Genomic DNA, 20378 nt, shown 5'->3' with positions numbered 1-20378 from the left:
TCTATACATGTCCAAACCATCAACTTTGTCTGTCTTGTGCACTAATCATTGCTTTGGATGGTTGATCCAAGGTATAGAAACTCATTTACTTTCGCTGTCTCTACTCTATCATTCACAAACAGGTCTTCTGCTTGACTTTCATTCCTCTTCTCTATTCTTCCCTACTCTCACTACAGATTTGACATCTACAAACAGCATTGTCCACAGAGACTCCTGCCTGACCTCATCTGTCAGCCTGTCCATCACCACTTTCGAAAGCTTCTCAGAGCATCTCCCTCATGTAATACCACCCCGACCTTGAACCTGTCTGTCCTACTGCACACCCCACCACAGTCTCACTGTCCTCATACATGTCCTGTACCACCCTGACATACTTATGTGTCACTCCTGAATTCCTCATCTAGTACCGCAGCTCATCTCTTGGCGCCCCATGACATGCTTTCTTTAGAGCCACAAAGCCACAGTGAAGCACCATCTCTGTATGTCTCCATCACATTCTCAAAGAAAACGTTGCATCCGTAGTGCTCTTTCACATTATGAAACCATACTGCTGCTCACTGATTGTCACCTGTCCTCTTAACATACCTTTAATAATACTTTGCCATGTCTTCATGGTATGGCTCATTTATCCCTCTGCAGTTACTACAGCTCTACACATCATCGCTGTTCTTGAAAACTGGTCCCAGTACACCGTCCTCATTCCTCAGGCATCCGATCGCTCCCAATAATTACATTAAACAACCTGTTAAAAATCCACTGGTGTGCCATCAGGACCACCTGCCTGTCCCCTTTCCATCCTCTTCATAGATGCCCTCACCCCCTCCTTTCTAACCTTTCTCCATCTGTTCTCCTCTCTCTCCCATTTTCTTCATTTAGTTGTTGTAGAAATGCACCTTTCCTATATTATTTTCTTTGCTCATAATAACTACTAAACTACATCAAGCATCTCCCAGCTTTCTCTGTTTTTCTTGATTTTTCATGTGTACACACATTTGTGGAAGAGAGATTATCTTCTTATTGTTTTACTGTGCCTCTTAGGGGGCAAACTATCTACCTGCACCATCGCCTAATAACAAGAAGGTCCTGGGTTTGAATCCACCAGCTGGCTGTGTGGAGTTTCCATGTTCTCTGTGTCTCCATGACTTCTCTACAGGAACTCTGGCTTTCTCACACAGTCCAAAAACATGCTTGTTAGATTTTATTGGTATGTCTAAATTGACTGTAGGTGTGAGTGGTTGTCTGTCTCTATGTATTAGCTCTGCGATAGATTTGAAACCTGTCCTGGATACACCCCGCCTCTTCCGTGATGTCAGCTGGGATACATTCGAGCCCTAATGTGAACCTAAATTGGATATGTTGCAGAAAATGGATGGATGTTACAGAAGACAAAACACCATGTGAGTGAAAATCAAACTGTGCTTTCTTTTTCTAACAGCAGGTGTCAGACTCGACTTGGATTTGATTTAAAAAGTAAATGATGCAGTTAATGCAAATAATATTGATTATATCTATAAAAAGCATCTGAGTAGGAAATCCAACAAGAGGCGTCATATCTTTAAAGACGTTTTTTCATATTTTAAAGAAAAAAAACTGCTTATTAATCACCCCAAACACCAGTAACAAGACAATGGGAACTCTCACTGCAGTGAACAACAAGAAGGGAATTCTGTAAGGAAGAATGTCCAGGGTGAAGAAGTCAACTGTCCTGCTGAAAACAAATTACACCCTAAGAGCTAAAGGTCATTCAGAGGCTGTGCACTTCCCTTTTACAGCCCATTTATCTCCAGACTGTGTGGACGAGTTGAAACGGATCAGAGACAGTTTTGACCAGAGGAAGGGCATGTAGGCCACTGTCTGTTGACACTACTGAGAAAACGGATATAATATACTAATTTTCACGTCAGTGTGACTGTAAATTATTACATGACAGGAATCCAAGAGGAAGAAGTCGGCTTTGCGGTTATGTGCTAAATTGTCACATTTTATTTAAGATTTAACTGTTTTATTTCGACGCCGATATCATGACGAAAACATAATGTTCAGAAATCTCAGCACCGCCGAGTCTCATCACCCAAAATGTTGCTGTTTGCTGAGAGAATTAACACAAAACATCCAAGATCACTGTGAACTGACAGAACCAGGAAAGACACACCTTCAATAAGAGGGTCCTATTGAAGGTGAACTACAGCACAGAGTCGCTCTGAAGGTAAAACATATGTGCCATTCGTACATATAGCTGTCTACACTTTTATGAGTAATTTACATATTTGGCAGATTTTTAAATTAAGTAGAAATGAATGCAACCGTGGCAACAAACAACATAAAAATAAACCTTTCTGTGTGCGCATCATACAACACAAACATGATATAGAAATGTAGATTCAAAATAAATTGTCTGATGAAAAACGCTGACAATGTGGAGCTCATGTGAAGTGCAACTGATGTAAAACTCTCAGTCTGCACTGTGATACATTCAGATACATCGATCGCAATTACAGAACAGACTGCTTATCATGAGATTTGGCTGTTACACAAGTCAAAGTCCATTTTCTATTTTATTGCTCTAATGACAAAACAGTTATTGTCTGGATTAGTGATTACAAGAAATATTCCATGAGGCTGATTTGATTTCTGGAGCCTGAGACAGATGGATAATGTTTTCGGTCATGAAAATTCTGGTCATTTTCACTTCTCTTCCTGTTTCCAGGTTTTATACTAAGCTGTTTAATATTTAAAAACCTAGCAGGGAGTTCACTGCTTTGCACCCCTGACGAGCACATATGGTTACTTTAAACCATCCCCAGCTTAACACTTGTGAGAAACGGTAAACGGTTTATTATAAGGAGACAAGAGAAAAGCATTTCAATGAGGACATGTGCAGCTGTTAAAGTAACAGAGTAATCAATGAATGTAAGCAGAAGATTCTGCTATTTAAACCTCCTGAAGAGACATCCGTTGTAGTGTCTTTTCCTCTTCTTGGTTGCATGTGAGTCCCATTCATGTTTTTCCCCCCGAAACACTGGTGGGCTCACCTCTCTGTGCCTGTGTGTGTGTATGTGTGTGTGGTAACTATGAACTGAAATAGCAAACAAACCTAAAACAGCTGTCTGCTTAAAGGAGGGAGGGAGAGGATCCAGAGCAGACCTGAGGTAAACGTTGGCATGTTGACTCACACAGACAGCGCAGACAGAGAAGCTCTGTTGTCTGTGCTGCCAAGTCATTCCAGAGGTGACACGGTGACCTCTGTCTGTTGTTTTTCTGGCACCAGCCAAAGCGTAAAAGATAGCAGGGTAAAACCAGAAAGTTTTCAACTCAGAGCAGTCAGAGAAGTAAACTGTAGACTTTAATCGTGCTTTATGTTGTGTTACTATCAAAGATGTTTCTGAGTGAAAAAAATAGAGGTTTAAAAACTGATTTCCCCCTGACCCCACACATCTTTACCGTGAAGCCAAACGGTGTTACAGCGCACTGTAAACAGAAATGTTAGAGCTTTACCTTCATATTTGCCTTTCTAAGTTGACATAGAAATACGTGTATGCCATAAAAATGTACAGTTATGTAAGAGACTCTTTTGTATCTGCAGACACGTTTTCCCAAATACCTTCAAGTTTTTGAAGATAGATGTTCATTGAGAGGACTTGGAATGAATTTTAGAAGAGTTACAGAGACAGTTTGATACATTTAATTTTAATTTTATTTAAACTTGAAAAATCATTCAGTGCCAGGCTTCATTTACAGTAATCTTTTTGGGTAAGCAGTGAGCAGTGAGGCTTAAACAGACACGTTTAATTAAGATACCTGCTTTTAAAGAAATTCTGGGTTTTTTGGTAACATTTGTGTTCATTTTCCTACATCTAGCATATTTCCTCCATACAGTAACATCTACAAAAGACTAAAACTAACATTAAAACCAATGAAACTAATCATCTCCAAACAATAAAAGCTTCGCTTAAACAAGGAAAAATACACTGAATAGTAAATACAATTAAACTAAACTAAAAAAATAATAATACAAAAACTGTAACAATTCTGGAATGCAGAGTTATAATCCTAAATATTTTCACAAAATAAATGCCATCTTTCAGTCAATCAGCTAGAATTTTACTACTTAAAGAATTTACTATAACGCTGTTACATCTTTAGATAGTAATTGTATTTTTTTAAATATGTATTTTATAGAGTGCATCATGTAATATTATTTCAAAAATAATACAACAACAAATGTGCAAATATGAGATTAGATTAAATTTTAATGGAATTTTTATTATATATATATATATGGTATGATACATGTTTGTGTCACCACCCGATAAATGGGAAAATATTCATTATTCTGTATTTTTAGTTGAATTCAAGTTGCACATTTATTAAGGCTACGTGTAATTCAGCACGAGGCTAATATATACAATATTCATTTATACAAAATAGAAAAAAAAAAGATTAAAGAAATGTTAGATTACTATATATTTTAATATGCTCCTGGGGGTTTAGTTTAAGTAACATTTACAGTAGATTTGGGGGGGAAAAATCATCAATAAAAAGTTAAAATAAAGTTTATTTGTAGACATTGTTGCTCAGCAGTCAGTAACCTGGGGGGTTGATTTGTGAGTCATCGCTTCTCTCAGTCTGTGGTTGAAGTTAGAGTGGATCACAGGAAGTTCCTCCCCATGATGCAGTAGTCTGTGGGAGCAACAAAAGTCATCTGGCTCTGCGGAAAATAAATAATCAGGAGGTCAGATTGCTCCCAGTGGGTGGGAACCTTTTACTACCAATCATGGAGGAAAAAGCCGCTGACTCTTACTTACGTGCAAAGTTTCAGGCACGGCCCACCGTGTTCTCAAGACGCTCTATTCTCCCAGTCACGTCAGCAAGTTTGAGGAGTCAAGGACTTTTATTTGACAATTATACAATGGAGCAATAATATCAGTAACAATAATAACACGAAGAAACCATCAGCTGTCAGCTGCAGAGACTGTTCATAATAAACTGTCGTCCATCTGAAACAACAGACTGGATATGCTTGGCTGTGAGCTGTTGGATGGCTGCCTGCGTCTGCTTCTGGAAAGCCAGTCTAGCCTCGCATTTGCAGGGATCCTCCACCACCTCGACCTTCACCTCTTTGCCGGGAGAAAGCAAATTTCACATCAGGGTAACAGATCACGCAGAGAGTGAAAAAGCACACAGAGCACCACCCACGCCACTTTCCCCCACTAGACTGCTGATGGAGAACAAAACAAAGCTTAAATGAATGGAAGCTTTTTAAGGCAGAAAAGTACAAATTTCATGTAAACTGTCCAAAAAAACAAAACCATCTGCTACAGATTCAGGATTTTTGCAGTGTTATGAAGCCCTGATCAGAATCCAAGCTGGGTATCTACACATGTCTTTAAACTGATGAGCAGCATTAGTATGACACCAAAGAGCTACAGGAATCCACACAGTATGTTCTTACGTTTCAGGAAACATGTTTTCTTGTCCGCATTCAAGATATAACCTTTCCGGCACTTGCAGTAATACGAGGCGTTGCTGTTGACACAAATGTGTTCGCAGTCGTGTCCCATGGAGCAGGGGTCCACACCTAGAATAAGCCAGGATTAAGGGATGGCAGCATGGGTACAGTTTTATGCGTGCAAGCAAGGTGGGTAGCTTGTGAAACGTAAGACTATGCTAAAAAAGATAGAAGCTATTTTTTACTTCACATTTTGGAATTTTACGATTTTTTTCTGCATGCACGAGTTAAAAAACTATGACTGGAAACTTTTCGAAGATATTTGTAGTTGACCACACATATGGCGGAAACACCTTCACCGCATCTGTGAACTGCTGTGTGTTGGACAACTGAGGTAACATAACAAAGCACATCAGTTTGGACAGTTAACAAACAGACGCACACAAATTCACATATATGGAGAAACAAATACAGCAAAACATCCATTTCAAACCTTCAACATCTGTCTTTTAGTACACGAACGTAATTGAAGAGCAGTCACACAAGTTAGCAAACTGTTTTTTTGATTGTTGATCATTGTGTCTGATAAATTTACTTTGAAAATTCGATGTTTCTTATGTTTCAAAAAGAATAAAATCAGCTTATATGGATGGATTTCACTTATCATGTTATGTTTATCTGAATGCTTTCTAATCAGTTTTCCAAATGTTTAAAAGTTTTGTAGAGAGGTTTTACTCTACGTTTGAATTATTTTCAACACAGACTGAGGAAAAATTCAGAGAACTGGGACGCTTTGATTGCAAAAATAATCAATCTATGATCACCATATAAACTTTTTGCTTTTTAAAGAGAAGCTGACAGTCTTAAGACTTTCCGTGGGTTTAAATTGGCGACTACAAGCACGTTCTAGAGCCGACATCTGCAGTCCATACGGGGGCTGAGACCATCTGTTCTAATACTTTTTTCACATTTTTACCAATAACTGTCAATGACCCACAAAAGCCTCCCCCTTGTGGACTGTAGGTGCCCCTTACTGAGGAACTAGAACCAGACTTAATGATGGAAAAAGGTCTTGCAGGCCCTCTTTGTCCTACCGCACAGGGTCTCTCTGAACTTGGACGTGAGCTTCTCGATGACGCCGTAGGTCTCCACGTAGAAGACGTGATCCTCCAGAGGGGTGCTGGCCATCAGCTGCAGGGATCGCATGTCTGCACGGTCCACCCCGACTGCGTAGATCTCGATACCCTTTCCCCGGGCTGCAGCAGACACTTCTTCCACCTGGTCTTGAGGTCTCCCGTCTGTCACGATGATGGCCACCTTGGAGATATTCCTAGAACGAGGCCGGGTTCCAGACTGCTCGGTGAAAGCTTCATTCACTGCAGTTTTGATGGCGAGGCCGGTCATGGTGCCAGTCGCCAAAGGCTCAATGCGGGAGATGGCTTTCTTCAAGTCTAGTTTGCTAAAATAGTCTTTGAGCAGGAACTCTGTCTTGACCGTGCTGGCGTAGTTGACCACAGCCACCCTGGTGGAATCTGGGCCCACTTCGAGAGTGTCGACCATGTTAGCCAGAAAGATTTTTACCTTCTCAAACTCTCCTCGACGCACGCTGCGAGAGCTGTCAATGATGAAGACCAGGTCCAGGGAACGGCTTCTGCACTGAGAGTCTGTCTCTGTGATCAAACCATGGCAGGATTAAATCGATATAATACAAAAAAAATCCAGTTCGTTATTCAGACAAACACTTGTACTTTCTCTGAGGTCATTATGTAGTTATTCATCCACAAAAGAAGAAAGAATACTTTGGGATGCACTCAATGAAACAATTGAGCATCGCCGCGGTGGTTCCTCTAAAATGATACCGTATGCTATTTGACATACTATGCATCATTTCAGGGATTCAACAGTCCATCAGAGACATGCTTTATCCTTTCATGTCATTTTCCTGAATGAAAAGGATGCCCTATGCCCAACACATGAAAAATGGCATGTCAATGGCAGTTAGAATCCCTGCCAGTCCGGTTTTACACACATACATTAAACTAGATCATTTCCGGAGTGTTTACCGCTTTACATAAACATCACTGATGAAATGGAACTAAAATATCTGACCTGAAAAAAAGAGCATTGGTTGGTTTGGAAAGCAAACCTGACTGGTAATATTCTACCTGTCGGCACAGGACTGACGGTGGTGATGAAGCCGCTTTGGGTACTGACCGGTAGCGTCACAGGAGTGGTGGTCTTCCCTGGTGGCACAGTGGTCACCAACACTGGCATCACAGCGGTCACCGGTGGCACTGTACTCGCTGGCAGGGTTGGTAGAATTGTCGGTTCTGGTTCAGTTGGAGGGCGTACCACAGGTGAGGGGCAGAGACCTTTCACTTTGTAAGGGAACGGGTCTTTGATCCCATGTTGGGGATGGCGAACCAGTGGTGGTGAGAGAGCTTTGTGTATGTGATGCATATGTGGCACACCTGGGCCTTTGAATGTGTGGTGAAAAGGTGATATGGGGACTGGGGGTCTGTGGTAAGTCACTGGTGGAGATAGAGGAATGGGGTGATACACTACCGGTGGAAGGATCCTTGGTGGCTGGTAGTGGTAGTGATACCTTCCTCTATACGTGTAGTCACTTCTGTGAACTACGAGGCCACCAGAAAGGAAAAGTGATGAGAACATTAGTAGGTTGGTAGAAGGTAAACAGGAAAGTTGTGTAAGTTGACATTGTGTAGTAAGTAAAATATACTGTGCAATAATCTCTTTTGTTTACTTAGGATCACAGACAAATTATTAGTATGTGCATTTAGCCATCCGGGCTGTTTCAGACAAGCCTCTACTATAGTCTGCACAGAGCTTGTGAAACCCCCAGCCAAGATCTGAGAATTCATGCAGGATGTGTTTGAGAAGAGTGTAAAATTTATTTGTTAGAATGAATTTTTATGAATGAAATATCTGTAATATTAAAAATGAATGATTTTTACTACAAAAAATGTGCATTAATCTTTTGTGGAAAAAAGCAAAATAATACTGCTAGAAAGGAGCGGTGGACAAAGTATGCTCACTCAAGTATCTTGTACTTTGTCAACTCCACTAAACTTGGGAGTCAAATTCTAGTTGCTCTGCTCTCTGATATTTTAAATGTCTTAAATGTTTTTAAGCTGCTGTATTTCTTTTCCTAGCCTACCTATTCCACCACTGCTAGACTTTTATGTAAAACCAGAATACTAAAAATTAAAGACTTACTTGCTGGATTCAGGGTCCTGAGCGGTGGGCGCCCATTATTTCTGGTTTGAGCGTAACTCTGAGCAGCCATTAGCTCGGGATCCCCTGCCATGAGGTGGTATGTGCCCTGTACATCAGACAGCAGGGGTGCAGCACAGTACAGGAGGATCCAGTGAAAAGCCTTCATCATTTCAGTGTGCAGAGCGCCTTCTGTGGTCTGACCTCTCTGAATACTTTGTCTGTGAGGATCAGGGGGTCAAACCGCCACTGAGTAGGAGGAGACCTGAGTGAGACACGTCAAAGTGTCTGCCCCAAAAAGGTGGGTCATGAACTTCAGGAGGTGTATAGAAGAGCCAAAAATGTTTCTTTGTTCTTACTTTTTCAATTTTTTGCAACAGTGCTGCAAATATGCAAATCTTGTTTTAGCATAATGAAAACATATGGGACAATAAAGTGGTAAATATGTGATTTTGTTGATCTAAACATGCTGTCTGAAATACACTCTACCAACAAAGTCCAGAGTTTGAATAACTTAATATAAAACCTGTGGAGCTATAGACAATAACACATTACCTTAAAAAAGTCTGAAGAATTACTGTTTAAGACCACTTTCAAAAATTAATAGAAAGTCTGGCTACTTGGAAACAAAATAAAGAAATAAGGGCTGGGTTGAGGTCGTCCCAAAACACTAACTGTATTACTACCTGCTGACACTAGATGGCGTATGAGTATTATCAATCACCAGCATATGAGTCTATGAGACCATGTGGTTGTTTTTTTGTCCTTAACGCTATTTCAAGACTTGTAGTGAGAGCTCCTTCTTTTTAATATCTCTCGATTTTCCTTCAGTTTATTTATAATGAGAAAAAAAGACGAGAACTAAGATGTAATAGTTTTGAAAGGTTTATTGAAGTCAAATGTATTTCTACTAGGATAAATCATATGACCAATATAGGAACGAGGGTAAGGTTTGCCGATAAGCATGCAACAACTAATTTTCACAAGACTAGCGGTTTTCTACAGGTACCAGGTAAAAGTTAAAAAAAAAAAGCAGAGAAAATGATCCACCATCAGTGCCCTCTGCCCCCACACTGTTTATCTTAGCTGGAACACAGTTTACTACCTTAGCCAACACATAGGGGCAGTAGAGAGTGGTGATGATGTCTAAGGTGGGGGTAAAACTTAATTACAGTGAAGCTAAATAAATAACAGACAAAAAATGCTACAGACTCCATTCAAGACTGAGATAGAATCATTTACTTCTTAATGATTGAGGGGAAAACTGTAACACAATGCAACAATAAGTGCTATAATAAGTGGATTGTCAGTTTGTTTTTCTTTTAAACTTCATATATCAATCTATTAATGGGATGTGCTGGATTGATAAGAGCATTTCAAGCAGTTTAACTTTCACATATATCCCTTTTACTAAGACACCAAAAAAAATGTTGGCAGAAGATGGGGGTGGGACAGGGATACACTTGTGCCTCTTTTTAAACACATTCATTCATTCATCTATTTTCAGTCATGCTCTCATTTGCCACCTTTCTCCTCTCATCTCCAGAACGCTCTATAGACACTATAGAAATACAGCGGCTGAGGGCGGGTGGGAGGGTTGAACTAAACATTTTCAGTGGTCTTACACTTACACAACAGGTCAGAGAGGTCGGGGATGAGGTGAGGGCAAGAAGGAATGCATATGATGGCTGTGTGTGCGTGTGCGTGTGTGTTTTGGCAACAGGGCTGGTGTTTAGGCTGGCATGTAAGGAGGAGGCGGCTCCTTCTCTGGCATCTTCATGGCCATCTCGTAAGTAGGCAAGATGTACTAAAGAAGAGAGAGAAACATTTAAAGAGTAGTGAGGGCTCATTGTACAGGGAGGGGGAAAAAGACAACATGAAACCAAAAACCCAACCAAGCAGAGTCTCTGTAATAAACAGCAATGTCTCTGAAAAGAGGAATTGAGAGTCATGTTCTGTGACTCTCAGTTCCTTTGTTGAATTCAACATTAATAAATGAAATTAAGCTGTGAGGACATCAGAACTCCCATCTGCAGTATTCAGCACATTCTGAGCAGAGCAGCATCAGTGAAGTTAAAATTAGTTTGAAATTATTCTGAAACTCGATTAAAAATAAAGGAAAATGCACAAAGTGAATCGGAGCTTTTTAAATGTGAATGCTGGCAACTTCTGTTTGTCTACAGGCACATTTTCAGTCTAATAACTGAGAAGATAACCGGCAAACTAAATCATTTATATTGTTGATTTTAGCCTGAGTTATGAATTAATTTTACCATAGTAGAAGCATGTTTTAGTGCAACCTAAATAAGACGTTTTATAACTAATATTAAATGTTTCTTTAAAGACGGCGTAAAGAATATCTGGAGTGAGACTATCCTCTCAGCAGGTCAGCTTTCAGTGTGGAGACACCGTGTCGCCTGCTGCCTCAACTACAGCATCACGGTGCCAGTGTCTCAATACTTTCTGTTCATAGATGCTGAGGCGGCTTGCATACCTGGGGAGGGGTTTCAAAGGCAGGGTACACAGCGATTTCTGGCATGTTCCTGTTGTTAATATACTTGTAGCAGTTCCACACACAGTTGATCAAATAAGCCTGGAAAGCAGAGGGAAAACGATTTGTATCGTTACAGTCGACAGCTTCCCGTCTCCTCCTCCTAAATGAACACATATGCCAAAACCAAACAAACATCCTAATATAACTGTGTCTGACTGTGAATAATTGATAGATTCACCTTGAGAATGATGAGGAAGGCAAAGAAGACCAGCACAACGAGCAGCAGGCAGCTGGAGTTCATATAGAGGAGGTTATCCTTGTATGGGAAATCCGGCTGAGGAAGAAAAGGAGACAAAATGTTGATTCTTACTCACTTTACTGTCAGCACGTCCACACTCAAAATGTAAAAAGACTACTATCGTTTTCTTTTTTTTTCCTTCTGAAGCCCCCTTACTGAAAGAATAACAATGAGCTCATCTGTTTTCTTACATTTTTTTCCCTCTAGGAAATAATCTCTGTACATGTAGAGATAAACCGTATGGTAAAATCAGAATTCTCTCTCTTATTAGCGTTAGAAGCATGAAAAGCTTAGGTTGTGGATACGGCGACTGTTGACTGTTGCTTCATTGGTCATGGCTGCATCTGAAAGGACTCCCTATAAATACTGACTGTTTACTAATTGAGTGTTTGATGTATAAATGTGCACATTTACTCAGCTTTATTTATATAGCACCAAATCAAAAAAACAGATGCCTCAAGGCACTATATATGGTAAAGTAAAGACGCTACAATAATGGAGAGAAAATCGAACAACGCTCTTTGAAGAGGCACTTGGCGACAGTGGGGAGGAAAACTCCCTCCCCTCATGGAGCGACAGCCATCTGCCGCGACCGGTTGGGGGTGATGGGAGGAAGACAGGTTAAAAGACAGACTGTGGAAGAGAGCCAGTTACATTTATACGCTGTAGTGTCCATGAGACTTCCAGTGTGACACAAAAGTACACTACCTCCTTAACAACTTTTGCATTTATGCAACAGCACTTATGGAAAATGATGACTAATAAGTGTCCGAAATCTCAGTTTCCAGCTGGGCATGGTGTGAATCACTAAATCTTTAGAGCGAGCAAAGAGGGCGATACTGGATGAGGGCCAAGTGAGAAGTTGTAAAGATACTGTCATGGAAAGGGTGTAGTCAGATTGAGATATTGTGAAAAATAACATTGGACTTTGAACTGACCAGCTGGTCCAGGTAGTCTCTGATCCTGGGTAGGTACGTGAGAGAACTGATGGCCACCAAGCAGCTCAGAGCAAAGTCAAACAGCTGGTAGCAGAAAAATGGGATGAGCCAGCCCTCACGATGCTAAAAAAAGAAAGAAAGAAAGAAAGAAAGAAAGAAAGAAAGAAAGAAAGAAAGAAAGAAAGAAAGATGATTAAAAAATGAATCACTTGGGCAGATCTTTTATAATTTTGGAAGAACCATAGTGCAGATTCAAACCTTATCTCTAAACACTTGTCTTAGTTAAGATAACATTAATATGTTTAGGGTTTATTTAGATCTACAAATCATACAGCTGTGGGTGCACTACTCATTTCTTAAGAAGTCTTCTTCCAAGTTTTAAACGTAACGATTCTGAGATTTTCCACTGCTCAGATTGAAATATCAGATGTGCTTTGAGGTAAACAAAACACAAACAGCTAACAATGAGCACCCATGGATATAAACAGGCATTATCATAAATATATACAGAGAAGGTTTAAATCAGCAAAACAGTCCTTTCTGATACATTTTCTTTCTACCAAAGCACAGTGTACTCAGGTTCTGACAAAAATCTTCTTCACTGCTAACATTAAGTAGGAATTTGGATTTGGTACACTATAATTAAATACTTATTATAATGGGGAGGGTGGAATCTAAAAGGGGTACCTGGTATACTACAGTGGAAAAGGGTATCTGCCACATTTGTCTCTGGGTTTCTACCTGCACAGTAATCAGCATGCACAGTATACCCAGCCTGCAGATGGGTGTCATACTTTTAACTGTGCAGTCATCCATACTAGCAGCTAAATACAGGTCCACGTCAAAACGCTATCAAACCTGTCAGTCTTGATGCCATCAGGCAAGCCTGTGAGGTAAAGACGACAGGCAATAAGATCACAGCATTGTGTGCTTCAGCCCCGTGACATCAGGGCTATTTGGCGTGTTTTTCTCCTTTGGTTACCTCTTATCCTGCTTCTTTTTCTTTTACACTTTTAAACACGACATTTGGAATTACATTTTTGCATTAAAAAAAAAACACGACAACACTTTAAATATATTACACGCAGTCAAAGAGATTTAAAAAGAAAAAAAAAAAGATTATTTACAGTGCACACTTACAGTAATAGCTCCGTACACCATCATGGCACTGATAGTGAGCATCAAGAGAGAGATGGCAAATCCAACACAGGCATTTTCTGTATGAGAAAAAGACAGAAGGAATACACTGAATGAATACAGTTAAAGATTTTACTACATTTTACTACAGCACTGGCTTTGTTGTTAAACATACAGTAAGTGAGGAAGAATGGATTTTTGCCTGTGGTCTTTGAGGCAACTGCATTCAGTGTTAAGTGAACAGTCTCCAGGGATTCTCTCTTTCCAGTTCACTCCATTTTAAAGGCCAGCTCTGGGGAGCATTAAGCCTCTCGCTTTCAGTCAGTAAAGACGTAATGAAACTCAGTCTGGGATAATTAAAAGGTCTGCCTTTCATATCCTCCTCTCTCTCCTCATCACTTACTCAGTCTCTCTCATACTGAACTGTTCTGCCTGTTGCACTGGAGATGCTGTGAGTGAGCAACTACAGCAATGCGGTCCAGACAAAATCTTCCGTTATTCAGTAGCTCAGGCAGAACAACATGTTCACTGATGCATGAACCTGACAGGGGACTGCCGCTCAAGAAAAATAAATTTGATAGGGGCAAATGCACGCACCGCAATAATATATTATATTATATTTTTTAAAGCAGGAAGACGAACAGCTAAAATTTCATCAACTCATAATTCTGATATTATTAACACAGGATTTCCTATTTATACCAGCATATCTAAAAGGAGTATTTAAAGAAATGACCTTAACCTCAAACCCACAGAGCCACTTTCACCTGTTCTTTCTATCAGCTGCACAACGTTTTAAAATGACTTCAACTGCTGAATGAGTGGAGGCTGATGAAGCTGCCCTAATGGCCATGACTTTTAACAACTTAACCCATCTGAATATTAAGATTGCCTTTGCAAGCAGTGGACATCCTCCAATGTCCTGTGTGCTGGCACAAGCCTGTTATGGGAAGGTCACCCCATGGCCGATGTGGCCCCTCCTCTCTCGCTGAGTCACTGTTTTAGAAAAATGAAGAGGCCTTCACCAAGCCAACCAACAAAACAACTGCCAGCTAAACAGAACGCGCACTCAGTCCTGCCAGCCCTGCCCCGTCGCGCACACACAAATCTAAACAAACATAAATCCTCAAGGAGTCACAAAGGAAGTAGCACCAGTGGCACCACACCCGAAACTACATTTTAAGATGACACGTAAACAACTTAACAGTGTTCTGCTGTCCTTGTGAATTTTGTTTTGCAGTCAGTGTGGAGCTGATCTCCCAGTGGAAAATGAATCACATGATCAACCACAGAATAAAAGCGACTCATGAGTTAGTGAAAAGCACTGAAAAGAAAAGGCATGGCTCCACTATTTATTCCAATGGAGTGAACTAATGTTTCACTCATTCTACCTCAGAGCACAAGACCTTACTGCCATAGGACACCGCACAATTCAAAGACCAACCTTTGAAAGTTAATACTGGTGTATGATCCACTAACCAGAATACAATCCAGTTTTTTTTGTTATGAAATTAGTTTTATGACAATTTGTTTTTACTTACCAGACATCCGGTCAGAAGCAAAATAGTGGTCAATGACCTCATACTGCAGGTCGATAGTGGGGACATTCTCTGGGTGGGTCACAGCGACAGTGAGCAGGATGCCCATCAACAGGTTCACTACCTGAGTGAAGGAAAGAGAAGGTTAAAATGGGCTTTAAAATACATAGATATGTATTGCTTCACCAGAAGTAGATGAACATACAATTACCAGGACACATTTTAGATTCCAGAAGCATGCCAACACTAAAGCTGAAAGGCACAGCAACAAGTATGTTGTTGAAAAAGATCAACTGAAACCACTGGTTACGTAAAAGGAAGAGAAGTAAACTTATATGATCAGATAAAGATCACAACAAGATTGCAAAACCTCCTTCTCCTTTGCCTTATCTGGGTATTCATCTTGTTCCATGATTCAAGAAGGCACAACAATATCTTTCAGAAACTGTTCTGTTTTTGTTTTCTTTGAATGCTTTCAAAATTAGGAGTCTAGCACATACTGTTTAAGCCCAAAGACATTAAGTGAACCCAATCTGGAAGCCCCCTTACACCTGTGCCCTTCAACTTATGCTCCAATTACTCACTGACATAAATAAAACCTACACTGGGTCTCTGTTATGTAGCCTTCAAATTCTCCTTTGATATCATCTGCTTGAAAAATCATTATTATGCCAAACGTGGATGCCCGAATTAATCACTGCTACACACCATTATCAACTTCCCACAAATGGGCCACGGGACCAGTTCTGACCCGGTGCCTTTGAAAAACCAGCCCACATACTGACAGCTTAAACCAAACACTATTTTAAAAATGTTTTTGGTGACTCATTTGTGGACAGTGAAACAGGAAAACACTCTCCTTATCTTAAAGTGATCAAAGTCACTTTCAACTAGTTTGACTTTATCATGGACCTGCAACCTGTTTTTTATAAACTCCACCTGCTATTTGACAACTGGGAGCCCCAGCTGGATAAGCACTTGAGAAAATTGTAGCTTGAAAGTAAAAAAATATCCCCAAACATTCTAAAGTAGCACAATTTAAGCAGAAACTGTTCAAAATTGTTAAAAAAGAAACACTACAAAAAACTAAGTACACCTTTCAATAATTAAAATCTGTAATGTATGACACTAGCTTACCAATTAGTACTACCAGCTATCTTTACTTGCAGCTAATGTTTCTTTACTGAATGTGACCACATATATATTGCTAAGACTAAGTGACTCTGACACATCTGAGACACAATATTTAAAATTTCTAGATCAAAATTACTGACAAAGAGGTGAATATTTAGTTTAAATCATTCTATCATTGCTGACACCAGCATGCATGCAATTTAGGATCCGTTAACCTAGCGTGCATGACTGTAGGAGGAAGTCTGCACACCTGGAGAAAATCCAAACGAGCAAAAGGACAACTTGCAGACTAAACACAGAAAAGCCCCAGCTGGCCAGCAGATTCAGAACAGGAACCTTCTGGCTGAAGCAACACTGTTAACTGCTGCACCACCATGCTGCATCAACTATAATAAAGTCCCCAGCTAGTAGGTACGTCTTCATGTCGCCTCTCTCAGTAACTCTACTTCCGCTTTTTACATTAATGGTAACAACAAACAAGCCTGAGACGCCGAAACCACATTAAAGACCATGTTAGAACATACTCTGTACAGAAAATTACAGAGCCTGCTGTTGTGTAGCGCTGTCTGAATGCACAGTGAGTAGAGCTGTGCCATATTATAACAGCCATGATCATTTTTACCACGTGTTATAAAAGTGTCATATCACAATATCACTGCTATAGCAACATCATGTGTTAAAGTTCCCCAGTGTGCAACAAGGATACAAGCTTGAACATGAAAGCAAGAGCCACGGGTCCAATGATAATTTATTACTTAAAAAGGAAGCTACTTCAACATCCTCCAACAAAGTGCAGTACTTTACAAAATATGCTAGAAAAATGGTCCTGCTAAACGTGGAAACAACACACTTGTTTCAAAAGAAAAAAATAAAATAAATAAAAAAAATACACAGTCGAGTACAACCAGGCTACAAGGCAGGATATATGTCTTGATGCTAGCTTAATCATCCAGGTAAGGATGAATAATATCCACTCACTTGGATGAGTGACTAAACATTTCACCTACTAAAATCCAAATGAACGGAATCAAATTTCTGGAAAGGAGGAGATACTAACAGCTGGTGAAGTTCAACGTAAATATAAACAAATGACTCCACCAAGCAGCACTGCAACTTGTTAGATGCACTACACATTACAGGAAGAGCAAACAGTGGCTGGAAATTACTCGTGTGGTTACCTTGTAGTAGGGCTTCAACAGCTGGTTAAAAAGCTCACAAGATACAACATCTCAGGTAGATTTTTTTGCTGACAATATTGTACAGCTCCTGTAGTATTACAAGGTTAAACTACTTTATTTAAACTAAAGTGTTAAGCAGACATTTTCTATTTTTACTTGAAATATCCCAAGAGAAAACTACCTGGGCTACTTTTGTGTTGACATTTGATTTATGCTGTCATCAGATATATTACAACTGTCGAACTATAATCATGCTGTTTGCGTCTTGTTTTATTTGATTCACACCTTAAATTAGGAACTGGGTCATCAACTTACAAATGCAGCTGCCTGCAAATATAAAAAACACACTGTTTAGTATTTTTTTCTATATTGTCAGAAATATAATTATTGCAAATTTTCTTGAAATGCTGCGACGTAATATTGAGGCTATATCACCCACCCGAAATAGTGAGCAATACCAAACATATAAATGTACGGCTTGAGCTGGGCTAAAAAACAAAACAATAACAAAACAACAAAGGAAAGAGTGGAGGGCTTAACTTTATAAACTCCATCGAAGTATTTATGGATATTAATTTGAGAAAATAAGCTTGGTATAATGTGTGTAACTGCTAGTATTTATTTATCTACCAGACATTCATCTGATACGTTGTAACGGTGGGATTTAATAATGTAAAAATGACACCCCGGTCGATTACGACTGTTATTCATTTATCCGACTGCAGTAGAGAGAGCATTATGGACACGACCGAGTGATTTTGGGAGTCGCAGTTCACGTGATTAAACCAGGCAAATTTTGTGCAGCTGCAGAGGGATAAAAAAAGCAAAGCGGGATTTACATACGCAACCAAAGCATGCAACATCTGCTACGTGATGTGGGCAAAGGAAAAGGGGATTAATTCAGTGAGCGATTTAACTCTAACCAGCCAGCAGAGCTGCAGCAACAAGATGCGCAAAAAACAGTTAGCTAACCTTAGCTACGTGGGCATGCCCAATTACTTTACTTTTGACTACTTTAATAGGACTGCCATCATCATCACCACATATGTGAGACACAATAAGTAGTTATTGTGTTAAATGCGCGTTTTTGCTTTTTTGGGTTGCTATTATTGCCACTATTTGATAAACGCTATGTTAGCAAGTTAGCGAAATGTCAGCTACGCAAGTCAAATTTCATGTATTTTAATACGCATAATAACCAACCAGCTGCTGATGACTTCGAAAAAATGATGAACCACTCCGTCTTCTCTGTTTTAGTTTTCTAACCGATTTTTTTTTTTTTTCAAACTTGTGCGAGTTTGAGACTAACAGAAAGCAAAATCCGACATGACAGCGGTAGCGGGTTATTGCTAACCCTAGCTTTCTGTTAACATTAACTCGACGAATAAAGAGTCCAGAGTAACAGCTACTTCATATTTTAGTCCCTAAAAACTACTGCAACAAATTCTCAGAGCCATTTTCACCTTGTATTAACATCCTTCGTTGCATAACTTCCTACTTTGGGGAACTTAACGGAACTGGTAAAGTGCTAGCTAACGTTAGCTTACTGACCCCTATCATTGCGAACCACAGTACGTACCATGTACCATGTTCCCAGGATGATCGTCCCCGTTCGGACGTGGCAACATCCGCAACACCTGGTGGTGTACAGTCTGTCTCGACTGGGTTTAAAATGATGCATGTCCTCTACAAGCGTAGGGAGAAACATCTGAAGAGCTGATTGCGGAGGAGAAATTCTTCTCAGCATCAACAGTCTACGAGCGAATGAAGAGGAACGCCCACCACTTCCCTGACGGCCTGCGCGCAGCGCGCATGAAAACAAACCCTCTGACGGGCAGGAAAAGGCAGAGACACCAGGGTTTGATTGACAGAGGATTCAACCATTGGCCGCAAAGAAATAAAAAAAAGGCCTAAATAGATTTACTTTACTGAATATTCCGCAACGCAAAAATGTTCATAAATTGTTATTTGTATTTCATCTGCACACACCTCACTTTTTCCCCTTGCATCCTCCTCTGCCATACCAACCCCTGCATATCCTCGTTCACTACATCCATAAACCTCCTACCTGCCAGCTCTATCTTCAAGATCCAATAACTTTCCTCTGTACATTTCCAACCCATCTCAGTCTTACCTCTCTAACTTTGTCTCCAAACTCCTCGACCTGAGCTGTCCCTCGGATGCACATATTTCCGATCCTGCCCATCCCCGTCACTCACAGTGAAATTCTCAGCATGTTCAACTCTGCCACCTCCAGCTCTACCTCACGTGTTTTTTGTCAGTCCTACCAGTGTCTCAAAACCATACATGATAGCGGGTTTCACTAACATCTTGTAAACCTTACCTTTTAGACTTGCTGCTATCCCTAACGCACATTTCCATCCGCTCCATTCTGCCTGCGTTCTTTTCTTCACTTTGGAAGGTTGACCACAGGTTTTTAAACTCATCTACCTTCATCTTCCCCCTCCAAAGACATATTCTGACTTTCCTCTACTGACTGTAATTCCTCTTTTCTCCAGAGCAAATCCCCACCTTCCCACGCTCTCTTTTACCTGGTCTCTGTCATCTGAAAACATCATAGTCCACAGTCCATCTCCATTATAAATTAAATCACTACTACTGCACACCACACTACTGTCACTGTCGCGCTTATATCTCCGATGATAATAATAATAACAAAAAATAATAATAATACCATGCTGCAAATAATGAAGCTCACTAACACAAAATATCTTATAGATGATATTTACCCATTAGGGTATTACAATTTAAAGCCTTTCAGTTCATATTGAGCCTACAGGATGCAGTGTATAAAACAACCTTCTACTTAAACAAGGCTCTGCAGTTCTGATCATCTTTGAGTAGTAACACATGCCATGCAATAAAATGCACAAACTCTCAGTCATATGCACGTATAAGCAAACTGTGTGGTTCAAAGAAACCACCTCTGCACAGAAAACATAAAAAAAAAAATCAGA

At 40.1% G+C, this 20378-nt stretch overlaps 2 protein-coding genes across 2 annotated transcripts; both read right to left on the bottom strand.

Moving 5' to 3' along the window:
- Positions 1–4815: 4815 nt before the first annotated feature.
- Positions 4816–9437, bottom strand: matn3a (matrilin 3a). Its single transcript, XM_084953462.1, has 6 exons — positions 8687–9437; positions 7615–8085; positions 6544–7119; positions 5449–5578; positions 5019–5122; positions 4816–4871 (listed from the first exon to the last, which is right to left on the bottom strand). The coding sequence occupies exons 1-6, from the start codon at positions 8853–8855 to the stop codon at positions 4816–4818; spliced, it is 1506 nt and encodes a 501-aa protein (XP_084809588.1). The 5' UTR covers positions 8856–9437.
- Positions 9438–9555: 118 nt separating this feature from the next.
- laptm4a (lysosomal protein transmembrane 4 alpha) lies at positions 9556–19214 on the bottom strand. Its single transcript, XM_084953461.1, has 7 exons — positions 18980–19214; positions 15092–15212; positions 13554–13630; positions 12414–12536; positions 11416–11511; positions 11178–11276; positions 9556–10490 (listed from the first exon to the last, which is right to left on the bottom strand). Exons 1-7 carry the CDS (start codon positions 19145–19147, stop codon positions 10416–10418), a joined length of 759 nt encoding a protein of 252 aa, XP_084809587.1. The 5' UTR covers positions 19148–19214; the 3' UTR covers positions 9556–10415.
- Between the last annotated feature and the right edge of the window lie 1164 nt (positions 19215–20378).

Source organism: Perissodus microlepis, chromosome 15 (assembly GCF_051167445.1).
Source record: "Perissodus microlepis isolate ML-2025 ecotype Zambia chromosome 15, ASM5116744v1, whole genome shotgun sequence".
Lineage (NCBI taxonomy): Eukaryota > Metazoa > Chordata > Actinopteri > Cichliformes > Cichlidae > Perissodus > Perissodus microlepis.
This window is presented reverse-complemented; position numbering and strand designations above follow the sequence as displayed.

Excerpts from the sequence above, each read along its gene's own strand:
- matn3a (XM_084953462.1), bottom strand. The coding sequence starts at position 8,855 with ATGATGAAGGCTTTTCACTGGATCCTCCTGTACTGTGCTGCACCCCTG. Across the intron at positions 8,086-8,686 it reads CAGGACCCTGAATCCAGCAA|TTCACAGAAGTGACTACACG; the intron begins GTAAGTCTTTAA and ends GTGGCCTCGTAG. Across the intron at positions 5,579-6,543 it reads GTTCAGAGAGACCCTGTGCG|GTGTGGACCCCTGCTCCATG; the intron begins GTAGGACAAAGA and ends GGCTTATTCTAG.
- laptm4a (XM_084953461.1), bottom strand. The coding sequence starts at position 19,147 with ATGCTGAGAAGAATTTCTCCTCCGCAATCAGCTCTTCAGATGTTTCTC. Across the intron at positions 12,537-13,553 it reads TGGTGTACGGAGCTATTACT|CATCGTGAGGGCTGGCTCAT; the intron begins GTAAGTGTGCAC and ends TTCTTTTTTTAG. Across the intron at positions 11,277-11,415 it reads CCTTCCTCATCATTCTCAAG|GCTTATTTGATCAACTGTGT; the intron begins GTGAATCTATCA and ends TCTGCTTTCCAG.